Below are 19,139 nucleotides of genomic sequence, written 5' to 3'. Positions count from 1 at the left end.
AGAACAAGATCATTTAAGCACTTTTGACCAACACTGCTTTTTTAAATAGATCTGACCCTCTTAAAATTTTTTAATACATCAAAAATTTCCTTTCCCACTCTTTCATCTTCTACACGATCCATTCTCCTGATAAAGTTGAAACACTGGAACTCGCTAAATTATTTGAGTAAATTTCAACGATTGTTCTCAGTTCGGAGAATTCTGATTTGATAACTGCCATAGAATAAGTCTTCAAACAGGACGTTAAAAATCAAACAGTATAATAATACAAGCAATATTTTTAAAAAAAATGATACGTATATTGTAATATTTTTGTTGTCAAAAAATATTTTTGGTAATATTAAAGGATAAAGTTCTTGTTATTAACGTTGAAATATTAAATGACACCTACTAATATTCAGTGCAGCATTATTTGCTTAATATTAAGCATATTTGTATAGTAAATGCTTTGTACAATGAAGCATTTCCTGTCCAACCGGAGTAAAGTGGATGGGGCTATGTGAAATAGTTCATATCATTTACTAATTCAGTCTTTTATCAAATCACGTACGTGTTCATTTATTAATTAGTTCAGAGGTTCCCAAATTTCAGACTCCCGTGGACCCCCTCCGGAAAAATTACGAATTTCGCGGAGCCCTCCCCCCCCCCCCTTGCCACCTCGTGCAAAAAAAAATGATACAGTTAAATCTATTCTTTTTTCTAATATATTTTCAGGCTTTTTTCCCATAAAATTTATTTTATTCATTGTTCTGTATATTTTTCAGAGCACTTATCTGGTTTTCATTTCTTTTTCTAAAATTATTTTTCTGAGTTATGGAAGTAAATTCTATTTGAAATTCAATTAGGAATAAAAATGTTATCAACAAATTTCTACAACAAGTTTACAATTAAAAATGAACTTTTGAAGTTGTGAGCAAAACAGTGATGAATTTTGGCACGTACTCCACTGGCTCGCTAAATGCTTACGCTTGCTGTCTACCGCGCTTTCAGGTTATGATATTTAAGAAGCGAATTAAATACTGCGGTCTGTGCTAATGGCGTCAGTGAATGCTAGTCAGTTGTGAAGCCTTGTGCAGAAGCGTAAAAAATGAAATCGAATCTGCGCACTGATTAAAATAATTGTTGAAAAATATTAAACTTTGTCAAATTATTCAAAATTCTCAAATCCTATGTTTTTAAGCATGCTTTTTGAGAGAAAAAAATACTTTAAAATTTCGGAAACGATCTCATTATTAAAATCGACTGCAAATTATAGCATTTGATCTATTTCAGCCCATTGCTAGAAATTTTGAATGTTGACTATTAAATTCAGTTTTAAAATTTTGGAGCAAAAGTTTTATTTAAAGTGTAATATCACAGTTGTAAAAATGTTTGCACTTTCCTCAATAGTTTTGTAACAATATGAACTTCGTCACGTACACAAAATTAATTAATGTGCAGTGTGTTTACTTCTGAGGGGGGGATTGCTGCGTCCTGCATGTACCCAAGCAAGAACTTTTTATTCCTCATAAATGGGCTTTCTTTTCGAATTAAAATATCGTTACTCGTCCTTCAATCTCAATTATATTTAACGTTTTAGCTGGTAGCACCGCGAAACCCCCTGGCATGGACTCGCGGACCCCCGGGGGTCTGCGGACCGATGTTTGGGAAACTCTGAATTAGTTCATTTACATTCATTTATTTAATAATTCCCTTATTTACTCCTTCCTTCATTTATTTTCTTATTAATTTGCTATTTTATTCACTCATTTAAATTATTTTCGTTTATTCTTTCATTTTCTTCTCATTTATTACTTCACATTTTTATTTACCCATTTATTTGATAAAAAATTCCTTCAATCATGAAATTAAAAACAGTTCATTAGAAAAATATTTCATTTTCACTTTGCCTCATGAAAAAAAAAAGATGAAAAATTTCCACCTTTTTTGTGAGGCACAAATTTACTGCTAAAAATAAAAAATAATATTCCATTGCGAGTTTTATCGTAAAATATATGGTCTTCCTTCATGTACCGCAATTTTCCGAAAAAAATTCCAATTTGTTCATTTTGAAAAAAAGTAAGTTACCTTAAATGTTTCACTTTGCCTCCATATACAAAAAAAGACGTGCAAAATATTTAATTTATTCACATATCACCATTATCAAGATAATTTAGTTTGTAATTACTAAAAATCAAGTATATTCGATTCTCATCGCTGATTAGTGTTTAATGTTAAATAATTGCAAATTTCATCACCAGAGTCAGTGGCAGATTAATCATGTCGCAGTTGCGAGGAGTCCCCATGACATTAGGGCCCCTTTCTTTTATTTAAGCCGAATTTTTCGAGGCTTACGTTCAATTAATTCCAGCAGTTCCAAATCCTCCAGCATAAACAAGTCGTAGTTGCGTTGTTGTCCGATGTCCGCCATTTTTAGTAGCTCGCTGTCGGAAGTTAACTCGCCGAAACCGAGGGGTTAGATTTGGAGCTGAAAAACCTGTTCACAACACGGCGTTAGCTCCAATCCGCGTTGGTTAATAACGTCAACCCTTCGATTGGCAGGTAACCCTTGGACCCCAGAGTTACTCACGTTGGTTGATAACAGCGTTAGATTTTATATCTAAACTGAACCCTTTACCACTTGTATTAAAAACAAACAGAGCTTGAGAAGGATTTTTTTGACGTTTTTCAGAGTTTTCTTTATGCTTTAATGTTTTAGCATGCTGCCTCAATTGTGAAAATTCACTATTGCTTATAGGCACTGAACAGTTGCAAAAAGGGCAAAAAAAAGTAAATCATCTTTTCCTTTAGTGCACCATGCACCAAATTTGTAGAATTAATGTCCTCCTGGTTCAACCACTCCACACGAAATGTTGTTAAGCGATGCGATTTCGCCATTGTAATTCCACTTATTACAACAAACTACGTTTTAACATCACAAGGAACTAACTAGAGACGTACCGAGAACTCGGTAACTACTCGGTACTCGACCAATTTGCCGAGTACTCGGTACTCGGCCAAATTTTGATCCGATACTCGGCCAATACCGAGTAGTTGCAAAAAATTGAATATTGTCCAAGACAGATATTAAAATTATAAAAAAGTGCAAGCATATATAATATTCTGCAATCATTTATAGAAGTCAAATTTAAATTTTGAGAATAATGAAGTTTGTAATGCTTCAATGGAATAAATCTCTATTTTAATGTCCCCAAAGTAAATAAAACTTATTTATTAAAAATTGTGCAAAAAAAGTAAGTATAGAAAATATGGAATTTTTATATTAAAAATGGATTTTTTGCTAAAAACAAAAATTAGTTATAAGAATTATAAAAATACCTTTGCTTAAAAAATAAAAGGAAATAAAACAACGTTAAAAGCACATTACAGGACATGTGCTATAGCAATTACAAGGAATTCCTTTTTCAATGCACAAAGTGTGAGCTCGTGGCTTTAAAAGCATTCGACATAAGTCGGATTCTTTTGTCATATGTCTTTACATTCTTTAGCTCACATTTTATGCACTGAAAAAGTTGTTCCTTATATCGCAGAAACGCATGTCGTCAGTGTTCCTGCACATTTGTTTTATTTGCTTTAAAAATTATTTATGTTTGGCAGACTATAACTATAATTGGTATAATTTGTTTTAATTCCAACTTGATTCATACCTTTTGTTTATGTATTTTTAATTTTAAATATAATTTTTTTGTAAAATTTTTGACATAAACAAAATTTTTTAAATAATGCGTGATTAAATTTCAGCAGGAATTTAGTTTTAAAAACTATTATATATACAAGGAGGTCTATACAACTATTCCAATAAGTTAAAAATTCATCACGTGTGTCGGTGGTCTTTTTCCAAAATTCCACATAAAGAAAAGATTGCAAAAAGAAAATTAGAACATTCCGATCAGAAAATGCACTGAATGCAAAAATATACCAACGAAAACCATGATGGAAAACAAACAAATGGCTGTTGCCCACCCCCCCAAATGCAAAATTCTAAAACCAACTTCAGCATTAGTTCTCGAAACTCGAGAGTGAAGTCACATTGTGTAGCCAATGACAGAAGATGCCTGTTGCAGAATTTAGTCAGTTGAGTTTTTTAATTTGAAATTCGTTTGGGCACGTACTTTCAGCGAAAAATCCGATGTCATAAAGTTTATTTACCGTTATTTTTCAAAGATATATATGGTATAAAACGGGAATATAGGAAATATAAGACACTTCTGAAAAATATAGGAAATATAGGACGATTTGATGCTTTTTTTTTGAAAATATAGGAAATATAGGATATATAGGACTACTTCAACCCCTGATCATTCTGTGACACCTTGTACAGATGAAAACTGGGTTAAATTTTTCTTAAGCACTAGTTACTGACTTAAGTTTTCCAAATCAGCAATATTAAAAGATACTTACTTGCAGGCTAGCCTATATCCACTGATAATAGATGTGGGATGGATTTTGCACTTGACAAGCTCATCAGCGTTTTTTAGTAATTCTGCTGCTATCAAAACCTTTCAAAATATAATTGAAAATTATTCTATGGACTTTATTATGTTAAACATACATGTATAAGACATTTTAACTCCAAGACAAAGATTGTAAACACCTACAAGAAATATGACACATAACAAGAAGCAAAAGAACAGTGGCAGAGAGAATTCAAAGAATGATCAATTTTAGAAGTTCAAACAAAAATTTCCAAAATAAATAAGCAGTAAAGAAGTACTCCAATATTGTAAGCTTATTTTCTAAACAGGTATAGACAAAAGAAAAAAGTTACCATTGTATCAGAAAGCATCTAGCCTAAGTAGCGAACTTAAGACACTGGGCGCGATATTTGGCATGCATCTTGCATTTCCACCCTTTTTTGCTTTTAAATAATTGTTTCTTCTTTTGGAAAAGAAAAAGATGTACATGGAGGGGGCTAAAGCTCTGTTTCCGACTTTGATGGTGTTCGAAAATCATCCACCATTTTTTCTTTGTTTAGGGAGTGGCAAATTAAAAGAAAGGGAAGAAATTCCGGCTAATGCTGGATTCACTGCACAATTTTGCCTCTGATACCTTATCTAACTACCTTATCTCAGGGTAGGCATATAGCACAATGGCCTTGCTGATTGAAACTAAAATAAACTTCAGCCTATTTTGTAACTAAGTCAGCAATCCAAACTTTTCTTGAAATACATAAGCATTATAAGAAACAAATAATGAAATAAGTAAATCTTTTTGTTATATGGTGCATGATGTTGTTACAGTGTTCCTACCCCAAAATTAAAATCAAAATAAAGCACTTTAAAAGCAATCTATTTTTTCTCCAAGTAGGATTTTTCCAAAAAAAATAAATAAATAAATAAATAAAAAATACCACAAATTTAAGATTGTTTCTATTTTGATATAACCATTTAAAACACCAGCATACAAATAATGATTAGTATTTAACTAATGAAACATTCAAAAAACTAAATCATTCTTTTTTTCAATCATTTTTCATTAAAGTCATACTTTGACTATGAACAACTTTTATGGATTCCTCATATATATATATATATATATAGAAAAATCATTATAATGCTAAAATAACAAAATATGATAAAAATATATGAATAATAAATCAAAAGTTTTTAGGCAAGTTTAAGTTTTAAAATTTTATATTAATAATAGCTGCATTGCCTGGCTTTGCACGGTCTACCTCGAAAATAAAAAGTTATGTCAAGTGATGCATGTTTAACAATCAGGCTTCAATTAGAGGAGGGAAAAAAAAAAAACTAAAATTTCCTGTCCAAATAATCAGTTTTAAAGAGAAGGAGAGGGAGAGAAAATGTCAAATCAAAAAGTCCCAAACAAATTAAAACGCAACTTTCCTGATTATATTCTGCTGGCGGTAAAAAAAAAGAAGATAAATCGCCAAATAATAATCAAACGGAACAATTTTTAACTCAAAACAAAAACAAAATTTTATTTCATCGCAGTCGAGGAGAAAAAGTGGCAACCTTCTGAAACTTTATTCAAGCCAATTTAAAATGAGATCGCACAAACAATAATTTTCCGATATGAAAAGAGTTAACCCATTAAGCGCCAAGTCTCCCATTTTGGGAACCTTCAATTAATATTTTTTTAAATGAATGATAGAGAACCAAACTTTATTCCTAATTTTTTCAAAAAGGTTTGGAAAGGTTTTTTGCATTACATGGGAAAAAAATTCCCTAAAAATAATTAATGCGAGTGTAGGAAATTTGAAACATGAAATATGAAGCTCAATAGACCTTTTTTCAAATCACAACAAACAGGGGCCAAGAAAAACAATTTAAAGGCGTTTTATTGGACTTTATTTACTGAAGTCCCAAAATGGGAGACTTGGCGTGTTCTGATTAGGAGAGCTAGTCATGCCTAACCCATTCTGCATGAATGAACTCTCCCCTTTTTTCCTGTCGAAGCAACAGCCCCCTTTGTATTTCTCCACTGTAAACACTCTTTTGTTGTTCAAGATCAAAAGCAGGCACTTTTATCAAAACAAGTGACATTCCACTTGTTTAGAAAAAAGTTCTAGAATAACAGGGGTGCTATTCCTCCCTAAGGAAGATGACGCATCTCTCTGAATTTCTACAGATCACGAAAGGGATTCCTGTAAAAGATCAAAATTCCCTTTAAAACTATTCCTCCCCCCATAAAAACATTTCCCTCCCCTCGCCCTTGAGGGCTCCCCCTTCAATAAGGAAGGTTGAATTTCAATAGAGAAATTTCTTCACTTTTTTTTTGAAATCAAATATATAGGTAGTTAGAATTTTCGACTTTGCTACGAGCTTCAAACAATATTAAAATAATACTTTTAAGCTTAAAACAAGAAGATGAGTGCAGTATCACTTGTTAGTGAATTGCCAAATTCTGTTCAGATAGTTGAGAAAAATTTGTTTTTATTTAAATCGCTTAGATCACAGATAATGCGATAACTGTCTCAATTTACACTTTTTCAATTTATCGTAATTTGTTGGATGATATTGGAGAAACTATAACCGTTGATAATTCCTCAATGTCAAGCATGCTGGACATTTATTTCTAAAAACATGATGATGCATAAATCATCATACATCATCATTCGACTGCTTCATAGCATCAAATATGCTATGAAGCAGTCGAAATGTTAACTGTAAAAAAAACCTTGCCTATATTGACACAAATACACCATCATGGAGCCCAAAAATATCTTAGTTCCATTTTATAAGAGCCATTTTATATAGTGCTTTGGGTCATTGCCATTTACCGTCTCTCGATCCCCGACATGGTTAATAAAAAAAAAACCTACCTCTTCTGTTTTTGTGCATGAAAATCCAAAAGCTTTTTGCTAAAAGGTAGTAAAATGTGTGGGAAAAGTTCCGTTTTGAACAAAAATGTATAAGAAGGATTGAAACAAGAATGAAAACCTGACCTGGAGAGATGTACGGGCAGAGCGGGGGGGGGGGGGGGAGACGTCCTTATGGGGCCAAACGGCTCAAGAAATCGAAAATAGCTAGCATACTACAACTTATTAACGTTGTAATTGTACACTGCTATCCCCTGGAGCTCGTCTCCACAGCTTTTGTTTCAAGGGGGCCCCACGATTTATAGCTTTAGGTCTCATGAAAACTTAAAAGTTCTACATTTTATAGCTTGAATATGTTTAATATGCACTTAAAGTACCAATAACTAGCTGTCTTCATTACATAAAAAGGATTTTAGGGCTTTCTAATTGGATTTGGCCAGAAATTATTCAAGTATCAACATAGTGACAGGGATATGTATGTTATCCCCATTAAATGCCAAGTCTCCCATTGTGGGACCATACCATATCTCCTAGCCTAATAAATATTTTTGCAAAATTTCAGCTACATATGATTCGAGATGTGTATTGAACATCCAAACACATGAAAACTTAAGTATTTCCAATGTGGTTCATAGAGCGGCGCTTAATGGGTTAATATAGGCTTAATGATGCTTATTAATTTTTTCCCAATAGAATACAGCCCTTTTTTTTAATTCGAAGGAAGTGAGTAAACTCTATGTGTGTTTATCGTGGACTTTTGAATGGTGCCAAATTCAAACTAATCAGATAATTATTTTGGGTAGAAAGAGCCATTTTTGGGTCCTAAAATTAAAATTCGAACGGTTTGGTTATTTTTGGCATTCGTAAACCCACCTACGTTACTTCTAGGATGCCCAAGTACCTCCTTGCCGAATTTGGGTCAGATCTGACGAAAACTGTATTTGTATAGGGAACACACACATAAATATACAGTCGATGCTCGATATAACGACCATCTCCGTCCCAGAGAAAAAGGTCTTTATAACGAGTGGTTGTTATAAGTAGGGCTGCGGAGTCGGAAGGAAAATGGCCGACTCCGACCCCGACTCCTGGATTTTGAAACGCCCGACTCCGACTCCGGATTTTTTTTTAATTTTTTTAATTGTATTTTTTAAACTCCCTCTCTCCATTCAAGGGAAGGGGGAAAACCTCTTAACAGAGATTGAAATATTAATTCCTTTTTATGAAAATTTAGCATTTTGTTTTTTATTGTAAACCCAAGACGTCATACAACGTTAGAAATTCAATTTAAAAATCAAACTTTCCAATAGTTATGAGTTAAAAAGTGAGATGACTTAAAAATCCCTTTTAAAAATTTTGAAAATGATTATCTGTAATTTGCCCCCCTTTAATGTTTAACAAATATATATTGAACAAATCGTGTGCTTTCAATTTTTGAAAGCTGTAACTTGAGAGAAAATTTTTTTTTTCTAAATCCAAGTTCTTGAGAGGGAGTGGTTTGCCCCTGGTGACATCCATCTAGTAGATGACACCCAAAGTTAATTTCAGAGTTTATAAAAAATATAAATACTTTAATTCTGAAAATTTTCACGAATATATTTTAAATTATATTTCATCAATAAAATTTCAACGAAAATAGGGCACATATGCGTCAGGAGCTAATTTTACACAAAACGCGGCGGTATACAAATTTGTACGAATAGCTTTTACTATACCTATATTTCTTCTTCGCTAAATTTTTAATTTAAATTTTATTGGCTGCTTTAGAATTAACCTAAATATGAAGATTTTAAGATTAACTGCAATTCTTGAGTGTTGTAATCAAGAAATTTTTTACACTTATTTTGTTACATACTTTTTAGTGAGAACCAAGCTTACAGAAATAGTCTTAATAAAGAAAAAAACTTTAGATTATTTCATCGAATCTTTTGGATTCGTGCTTTCGAGTCAGAACTTCTTTGAATTTGCTGATCACACTTAAACGTTTCAACCTTAGCTACAGGCGTCGACTTACTAATTTGTTACGTTTCTTTTACTATTTTAAACTGAGATAGAACAAAACATTATATTTCTATTTTTATTTGAAAGTGATTACTTGAAAATGTTATTCAACAAAACCGTTTGCTGACAGTTGCTATTAGTTAAGTTAAAAAGCAAGCAAACTAGGGGACGGCTACAGAAAGTTTGGTAAGCATTCAAGCTAGCTGATTGCCATAATGGCAGTTATTTTCTCATTAGTATCTTTTTATACATATAATCGAACCAATTGGTAATCAATTTTTAAAAAATGCAAGGAGAGTCAGTGAAAAGGAAAGAAAAAAAGAAGCCCGGAGTCGGAGTCGGCATGTTTTCCAACGACTCCGACTCCTTTATTCCAAAATCAGTCCGACTCCGACTCTTCGACTCCGACTCCACAGCCCTGGTTATAAGAGGTATAATTTTAAAAAATATACACAGTCATCATGCATGCCCCGTTGTTCCATAAAAAAAATGGTACTTTTTCAAACATTTCAGTTAAATGCCCAAATTATTTTTATCGTAGGAATTTTTAGAAAAATCGTGTGCAAAATACTATGACGGAACATTAAAGAAATTTTAAAGTAGAAAATATAGGGAGGAAAATGTTACACACTTACAAATCTACTACTACTACTGCTACCACTACATTTTCAGAAGATAAAACCAGAAACAGATGTTTACCTCTTTAGCAGACGTGATTTTTGCAAAACATTATTTTCCGTTTCAGATATAGGTGATAAATTGTTTTTTTTTTTTTTTGCTTTTCAGAGAAACATTTTAAAGTCCCTCGAGAACCGCAAATCTTAAAAACCGCTAGATTCAAACACCAAACTATGAACACATCTGTCAACTCCCTTTCCTCGGGAAACTGGAAACTTTTCCAATTTTCCCCCCATTTTTTTTTTTTTTTTGTGCTAGCTGCGGTAAATGGTAGCACCCCCCCCCCCCCGCACCCCCTTTTCAAAGTTGGATTTGACATTGAAAACTTCAGGCAGATGTCCGTAAACAATAATCAAGGCCATTTCAAGCTACAAATTCTATTTATTGGGAAGAACACCAAAAATAGCGTCCGCTGAATTCGGTCGTTGTATTAGATTAGACGATACAGAACGGTCGTTATAACGAAGGAAAATTAACGCAGTTTTCATAGGGACAAAGTTGGGACTTTTACCACTGGTCGTTATAATGGTATGGTCTTTATAATGTGTGATCGTTATAATGAGCGTGGACTGTATTGTTTGTTTTATTTATACAGATTAAAAACTATAATATTACAAGGGAACAGAAAAAGAATATGTGCAACAGCAAAAATTCCTTGCAGAAATGTCAGAAATGGAGGGTATTTGTGTGATTGCTTGAAAATGCTCCTTTACTGAACTTTGGGGAAAAATGTGAAACAAACCAACTTCTTTGCGTAGTTTTAGTCATTGAAGAGAAACTTTGCAAAATGTGTGGAGTAATCAACAGTCCTGCTACTACATAAATGTTGGTAGGTGTGCAGTTATTGAAATAATCATTCAATCGTTGAAACATGTAGAAAAACAGGCTGTTTTATTGAGCAATTAAAAATATGTTATCAGTTTTTTTAAAAAAAAAGCTACAGGAAACTGAGAAAACAGGAGCAGAGAATGCAGAAACTAAGACAAACAATTTTCCTCACTAGTTCATTGAACTTTGGAATTTCAGTAAAAGAAAAAAATAGGATTTGAAATTAAAGAGAGAAAAATGAGTTGCAAAGAGAAAAAAGAAAGAAAGAAAAAAAAAGTAAAGCACTTTACCAAAATAATTAAGATTTTTGTTCAAAATTAAGAACTTTAGAAGGCCTGTTGTGACAGGTCACTGAAATAAAGCACTTTAGAGTATTTTCAAGAACTCACGGGAACCAGGTGACCAGGAAAGTTAGCACTGGTCTTTGACATTAAAATATTTGGGACAAAAACACAAGCTCACATCGCAGTATTTGACGCAATCACTCTAGTGGCCATCTTTAAGGAAAAAGGATTGAGAATAATAAAGTAGGTGAGATAAAATTATTATTATTATTTTTTTTTTTTTTTAGCTTTTGGTGAGGAAACACCACATAATGATTAATGTATTCGCATCCCAACAGTTTTCAAGAAAGGGATCAGAGAAAATTCGGCAGAAATTCCGCACTGGATTTAAGCCCCTGTAAAGCAGCACTTGCAAATTTAGAACCTTCATACACCAACATATGCTCAGGAAATAGTAAAACCTGTGCTTTCGCAGAAAAACCTTAATTAATGTGTTATTTTATTTATTACAGCCTATCAACAGCAAAACTAATCAGCACATTTCAAAATATTCCTAATAGAATATGAAATAGTATCCTAATCTTCACTTATTTCGAAATTTCCGACTCCCAGTATGACACTCTAAGAAAACTGAAGAAAAATAGTTCTTACCACAGAGGTGGTTCCATCGCCAACTTCTGTGTCCTGCAATTCTGCAAGCTGGACAAGAACTTTGGCGGCAGGGTGCTCAATCTCTAGTAGCTTCAAGATGGTGGCGCCATCATTTGTACATGTCACATCCTAAAAAATATTATGGATTATCAATATTAATACTATCCAAAAGTAATTATTTTTATCAAAAATAAGAGGTTGAAAAGTAGCTAACCCCAATATTATCCACAAGCATCTTATCCAGACCAATGGGACCTAGCGAACTCTTTACAATGTTGGCAATAGCACATGCTGCAGTCACTGAAAATTAAAAAAAGGTAAAAGGTTATCAATAAAATAAAGTAATTGTGTTGATTTTATTCTCAACTTACTTTTTATTTTGTTCATCTAAATTTTGACATAAAAGATTTCAAACCTTTAGAAATGAATAAAATTAGAATTTTTGGTGATTATTTTTTATATTTTTAGTAAATTTAAGGAGCATAGGTACTCAACTACAACAGAATTAATCAAATTGAATACAATTCATAGTATCAACCAATAACACCGCCATAATTTTGCAGAAGAAACTTCTTGCTACGCTACAGAAAGAAAGAATTTGATCAAATGGCATACAATCGAGTTAAATGGGCCCCTTAGTTAAGTGATGATTTTCGAATATTGTGCCTAACAAGTTCTAAGCTCTTAAAAGTGGATAAAAATAGATTTATATGATAATGTCGCATATTTTCAGAAAAATTTTAAGCTTTTTCATTATTGTGTAACAATCAATGAGCTGAATTGCAATAAACTTGAATGAAAAACTACATTTCCTAACTGACCAATATTGGCAAAATACAACAACTGTGTGGTCTGTTTTCTTCTCCCATCTGCTGCAATATGTGACCTCAGTAATCCACCATGGCAGAAGTATAGTGCCTAGAAAAAGTAGTGTGCCAACTACCGCTTTTCCCCCACGATTCTTAAAGACAAATTTGCGGCAATCCACTACAGGGCAGTGCGGTTAGAGAGCGCGCTACTTGTGAGGGAGTTAACATTAGTTGTTGCGGGGAAAAATTAATGATATGTTTTAAAATATTATAATGGACACATTAAAGTCGAATATTACGAAAAAAAACTACATCTTGATAAAAACCACGGTGCAAAAGTGGTTACGGTTCAGGCAAAGAAAGTGTTTCGCTATTCAAAGTTGACGAAGATGAGGAAAAAAAACAAGAAATGGAACTTTTTGCTCCTTCTAAAAATTTCAATAATGTAATCTGCGCCATACTCCCCCCCCCCCCCCCCCGGCACTCCTGCGCAGCTTAGACTAAATTGGTCGAATATTTATCGAGATGACTGATAGCTTTAATTAAATTGCTGATTTAGTTATGGCGGACTCCTCCCCCTCACAAAGAGCGACAGAGCACTCCCCCCCCCCCCCCAAAATTTCTGAAGCCCCACCGCATCCAAAAAAATTCCCCATCAAGATTGAAAAAATTTTTAAACACCGTTTAAAGTTTTATGGTTTAGTCTGCCCCCTGACCACAGACCCCCCCCCCCCCCACCTTGACATCCCTGCTTTACTTTAGTTGATAAAATTAATTGCTGGAATATTTACTTTTCAAGGTGGCCGATTTTGAAAATTGCAGATGCTTATGCAGATGGTTTAGCTATGGGTGTTCCCCCCCCCCTCTCATGAGCGACAGCACGACATATCCCTAACCCCTAAATTTAAGAAGTACCCCAGCTCCTAGAAATGCTTATCCCCCCAAACTACAACTTCCATCCTTTTAGAGCACCCTTTATAAAAATTTTAATGGCATAAGCAGAGCCACACACCCACCCCTCCAATTAGAATTAAATTACTAAAATATTTACTTATTGAGATGGACGGCTGCTTTTCTACATTGCAGAAACTAATATGCAGATAGTTAATCTATGGATGTTTCCCAACGGTGATAGTCCCCCCCCCCCCCAAATTTTCAGGGCATCTCCCCTAGTGTGCCATTTTTCGATGAGACTAAAATCCTTTTAAAACATCTTCTATAAAAATGTCAGCACTGACATTACACCACTTGGTGTAGGGTCAGGTGGGGTGAAATGGGACGGATTTTGTCTATTTTTTAAAATGATGCCATTTGCAAATCCATAAACTTTTTTTTTTTGTACTTTTTAAAAAATTTCTTCTTTACATCTGGTTCTTCCCTTTTAATTTAAGCTGCTTCTCATTGAAATTTGTTGTCATTGACAATCTGAAAATTGCAATTAAAGTGTCTGACCATTTCACCCCACGGTGGGGTGAAATGGGTCACAGCAATAGAAACAAACAATAACTGAGAAATTATTACAAAAACACTTACAATAGCTGAAAGAAATTGTTTCCAAAGAACCATTTATTTATTTTAATTTGATCAACACCAAATTATTTTGAACTAAAACTCAAAAATATAATGTCCACAACAATTGAATTCTGCTCGTTCAATTTCTTCAGAATTTGACATCTAGAAACAATGTCTGTTTCTTCTTACTCAGGAAAGATGTAGGAGTTGGCTTTTCGTAGAAAATTTACGCTGTTGTAATCCTGGTCATTGACTTCTGTCAAGTTATCAACAAATTCTTTTGATGACTTCTTGCCCTTGTAATTGTATTAGACAAGAGCCCACTTCCCAGGCGTTGGCTCTTGCATAAGTAATTCAGACATTTCTTCATCCAAGAGTTGGGTTTCATTTGGTTGCTGCTTCTTAGAAGATGTCCTGGCTCTTACTTTCGTGAGCAATTCTGGTTTCCTCTTACATAAGTGGCATACCTATGCCAAGAGTGCCACAATTTCATTTTTCAGAATTGGTCTTTATGAAATCCTTAGCAACAATGATTGTATCTTTCTATCAAATGGGAAACCACACTTTATCGAACTGAAGCAATACGTCTTTCTTCTTCACTTAGCATTGTACCTCCACCCGAACCTTTTTGACTTTGTGTGTCGGAGACCTATCTCCTCACTGTTTCTCTTGCCATATATTTTCTTGCAGCTGCAAGAATTGCTAAACCACCTTCAACTTCAATCAGTGCAGCCTCTAAATCAGGGTCTGAATATTTCTTTTCCCTTTTTCTTACATACACCCCAGGCATTTTCATTGAATAAATAAAAAATTTTAATTAGGAAATAGTAGGCAGGTAATAGATTGTAAATATGGTAGAATTACGGTAACCGGGTCGCGTTGGCGAATTTTTTCAACAACAGCCAAATTTGGCATTTATGATTCAATGTAAACAAAGTACTTCAATGTAAACAAAGGAAATCTACCAATAGAAAAGACCCAAAGAAAATGGGCGGAGCTTCTCAAACTATCACCTTGGTAACAAAGAATTTGTTTTTTTTTTTCTTTCTCTCATCGTAACCGTAAAGAAAAAAAATGTTTAAATTCTTTTTCCTCTTTCAAATGATGATAATATAGCAAAATATGAAAATAAACATATTTTTAAACCTAAACTAAGAAATCATAAAGCATAGCTAGCAATTTTTTTTAGAGAGATAACAATTAAATACTTGGAAAAAGGCGGTAAGTGTAAATTAGGAATGGGTAATTGACAGTTTTCCAAGAACATTTAATGCAAAAAAAATAACTTAAGCTGTTTTTGGCTAGCGTGCACATTTAATTCGAACTAAATATATAACTAGCCATTAGCGAAATAAAGGAAACGAAACATTATGCAACATTAAAATTAACCTAAAATTCAAATAATTTGCGAAATAAAATGAAATAACTGCAAAATAACGTTAACGTTTTGTTAACATGTAAAATAACATTCTAAATAAATGATTCAACATCTCCATTAAAATTTAAATTATCCTACCAAACCACATTAAAACTCATTCTAAGGAACATTAAAATGTAACATTAATTTCTAACAAAATTTAAAAACATAAAAAGTTGGATCTAAAAAATTATTTAAATAATTCTTAAAGTAAACGGAAAACGCCATTAAGTACAGGAAAAGTGAAACAGTAAAACTTAAAATAATCTATTAGATAAATTAAACCACATTAAAAGATCCATTCAGAGAACGTTATCATAACCGCAAATTTTAATTCAACCATACTGAATGAATTTTTACGATGGTTCATAAATTTTTAATTAAAGATGGAACAATATATGAAACAAAGTACTTACGGCGAGCAAAATCTTAAAACAAAGTATCCAAATGACGAATTTTTAAATCTACAACTTAATATAGTTAAGGGTGAAAATAATTCCACGATATAAAATTTTATAAGATGTTTCGATGATCTAAAAATTGAAAAGATATTGTTTATGTTGCCAATTTTTCGAAAAAAAAATCACCTTTCAGAAAATTAATAAAATAATTCTATGGAATAAAAAGAAAAAGTATATTTTTCAGTCAAATCAATTACAATTTTTTGTATCGCCGATTGGCCAAACGAATAGCAAATCAGCTTTGTTGTAGGGTTGCCGAAATAGCTTCGTCGCCAAGTAGAGGTAGCGGGTTGCCAGAACGAAATATTTATCGCCGCGACCCGGTTACCGTAATTCCACAGTAAATATGGATGGCAAGTTTAGTTTTTGAATTCTACACATTAATTACACATACAGGGTCCATTATGAAAGTAATGAGCATAATGTTATTGTGACGTGACGATAGATGGCAGCACAATAAAATTGGCTGGGAAATGTGGTGCGGGATATGCCCTTTCAATGCATCCAGTCGTCAGTTGCTTTCGAGCAGTGTGAGCGGAGGTAAGAGCCTCCGCTTGAAGTTTGTTTTCAACTTTTGTAACATAACGCAATGGAGCGTTCGCTTGAACAATGATACGACATAAAGTTTTGAGTGAGGTTTGGAAAAAATGCAACTGAAACATTCTAGATGCTGCAAAAAGCCTTCAAGGACGATTGCATTTCAAGATCACAGTCTGGGAAGTGGCACAAGGCATTCAAAGAGAGCCAGGAGGAGGTCGCCGACGAACCCCACATGGGTGCAAGTTTGGTGATGTGTTCAAGACGGAAAATATTTTCATGCATATATACACAGCATGAACCATTTCATCCCACCTGACCCTAATCTCTGCCATGAGCCATCAACCCACGCAATTCTTCAAAAATCCGCTTTTGAAATTTTACTACCTAGGTTTTTTTTTTTTTCCCCCATGAAGGAAGAAAAGGCACACCAATTTCTCCAATGAAATATCTGCTGAAATAAAGTAAAATACGAAGCCATTGTGGCTAAAAACACTAGTTCTAAAGTTTCAATAAATTATTTTTAAAAAAATTACTAGAAAAACTTATAGTGTACTATATTTTTTAGAAAGGAGTCATGTAATGTTTGTGTGACTTTGAAAAATAAATTAACACCCATGCCACACTGTAGAACTTATTAGATTTGATCTTTTAAGTTGAAATAAGCTTGACCTGAAAAACGCAGCTTTTAACCTGTGAAATTATAAGTAATCGCCGATTTAAAACGGGGATTGAGAAACATAGCATGCTCCCTGGGCGCAGCGCTATCTGGATTTTTTTCAGATTCGACCTCACTTTTCGTCCAAGGATCCGGCACACTATATTCTTTCTAGGCACTATAGCAGAAATATGAACAAACTTGGAAACGCATCAACACACCTAAACTGAGATTTCGCCAAATTCTTTTTCAATATTTGGTAAAATTCACTCTAAATGTTGCTAATCTTTTAACTGACATAATGCTGAAAGCTTGTTTTTTCCCCCAAAACATTTACCCAGAATTTGTATTAACCTATAGATTATTTTGGCAAAGGTAGCAAGCAGGTCTCTCATTTAGCGAGTCAAAAAGTGCCCTCATGAGGCAAACAAAGATCTAATATTGCACTCTTCAGCTTTTAATTAAAAAAATATTCTTATGAAACCCCCCTCCCCCTCTCTACTCTCATGGAAAATCTTCGTTGACAGCTTGATATGGCCGCAAAATTTTATTAAAATATGTTACTGATTACACACGTTTTCTTTGTCATTCAGAAGCATCAAAAATGCACAACACAGCAGAAAATATGTCAGCATTTAAAGCAATTATTTTTTTTTTTTTAACCTACAGGAGCGTTTACTTCCGTAAAAGGTAATCACACCTGCAAATGTATGATCAAAGTAGCATGGAAATTTCAATATTTTATAATATTTTCACGCAAGTTCTACACATTTTTAATGATTAGAGGTGTGAAATTCGAAGGGAAAAGCAAAAAAATGATGGAAATTAAAGCACGTGGGGTATGTCTACATGCCGGCTACAAAGAGATGATTCACATTCAATACTCTATGGATGAAATTAAACTCACCATTCTGGGTACGAACGGGTTGACCAGTTGATCTTGCCCCACCAAGATGAAGCATACCAGCAGTTGACATTTTGATTTTGAATTGAATAGTTAAGTACGTAAATTGTTAAATTCCCGAACGTCTAAACACGGAATTTGGGAGCGGAGTGGAAGTTGAAGTAGCTGGATAGATTGATTAAAATGTTGTAAAGAGTCACGCAAAGTATGGAGTGAAACTTTTCATGCACAAGAACAGTCAAGACGACCCGTATTTTTTCTTTTTCTCCAAAAACAAGTTTTGGGAGGTGTAAAAATTCCTAAAGTGTGTTCTAATGAAGTTCTTCAAATTGACATTTTTTTAAATTTGATTATATCTCTGTAAGATCATTAGCCGAGGAGAGACCTTCTGTTTTCTTGCACTGAGGGTCAACTGTATTTTTTGCGTATAATTTGTGCAATAATATTTATTAAAACCTATTTATTAAGCTTATCAATTGCATGCTCAGGCCCGTCATTTAGGAGGGTCAGAGGGGATCAATAGATCAATAACCTAAGGTTTTGAAAGCCAACGTTTGAAAGTGCGCTTGGTTTCGGTTGTTTTCCCGATAAAATATATGTTCATTATACCACATTCCCTCCTAGAAAAGTTCGAAATGACGGGCTTGTGCATGCATATTCTTTTAGTTAGATCTTTTAGTTGCATGACTTAGCCTCAATGCCATGCTGGAGCAATCTAAATTTTTCTCCGTTATTATGTGTACCTGCTATATCTCAGGAAGTAATGGGTAGAGAAAAAAATGGTCCATTTACCCTAGAACAGCGATTCTCAACCGCTTGTCCTGCGGACCGGCACCTGTCCGCGAGAAAATTTGAACGGTCCTCGATGGTTTTTACCCGTGTGTGTATTGTGTAAAAAAAGTTCCTTTATATCCATTTAATATTATTGCAAGTAAATGAGAAAAAAAAACTTACAATCAACTTATATTTAACAGCTTTTTATTTCAAGTAGAGGGATTTTTTCTTTCCCTCTTTTGCAAAAAGAGATTTTAAAGAAAATAAAAATTTTCTTTTTTTTGATTTAAAAAAAAAGAAAGAAAAAAAAAACCGCACCAGTCCGCGAAATTTTTTCACGAAT

General features: G+C 33.5%; 1 protein-coding gene across 1 annotated transcript; it reads right to left on the bottom strand.

Annotated features, from left to right (window-relative positions):
• Positions 1–4,380: 4,380 nt before the first annotated feature.
• On the bottom strand, positions 4,381–18,167 carry LOC129217723 (T-complex protein 1 subunit alpha-like). Its single transcript, XM_054852059.1, has 4 exons — positions 18,026–18,167; positions 11,939–12,024; positions 11,725–11,853; positions 4,381–4,499 (listed from the first exon to the last, which is right to left on the bottom strand). The coding sequence occupies exons 1-4, from the start codon at positions 18,093–18,095 to the stop codon at positions 4,398–4,400; spliced, it is 387 nt and encodes a 128-aa protein (XP_054708034.1). The 5' UTR covers positions 18,096–18,167; the 3' UTR covers positions 4,381–4,397.
• Positions 18,168–19,139: the final 972 nt, after the last annotated feature.

The sequence above is a fragment of the Uloborus diversus genome, chromosome 2, assembly GCF_026930045.1.
Source record: "Uloborus diversus isolate 005 chromosome 2, Udiv.v.3.1, whole genome shotgun sequence".
NCBI lineage: Eukaryota > Metazoa > Arthropoda > Arachnida > Araneae > Uloboridae > Uloborus > Uloborus diversus.
This window is presented reverse-complemented; position numbering and strand designations above follow the sequence as displayed.

Coding starts and splice junctions, on each gene's coding strand:
- LOC129217723 (XM_054852059.1), bottom strand. CDS start 18,095: ATGTCAACTGCTGGTATGCTTCATCTTGGTGGGGCAAGATCAACTGGT. Junction 12,025..18,025: donor ACCCGTTCGTACCCAGAATG/GTGAGTTTAATT, acceptor TTTAATTTTCAG/TGACTGCAGCATGTGCTATT. Junction 11,854..11,938: donor TGCTTGTGGATAATATTGGG/GTTAGCTACTTT, acceptor AATATTTTTTAG/GATGTGACATGTACAAATGA.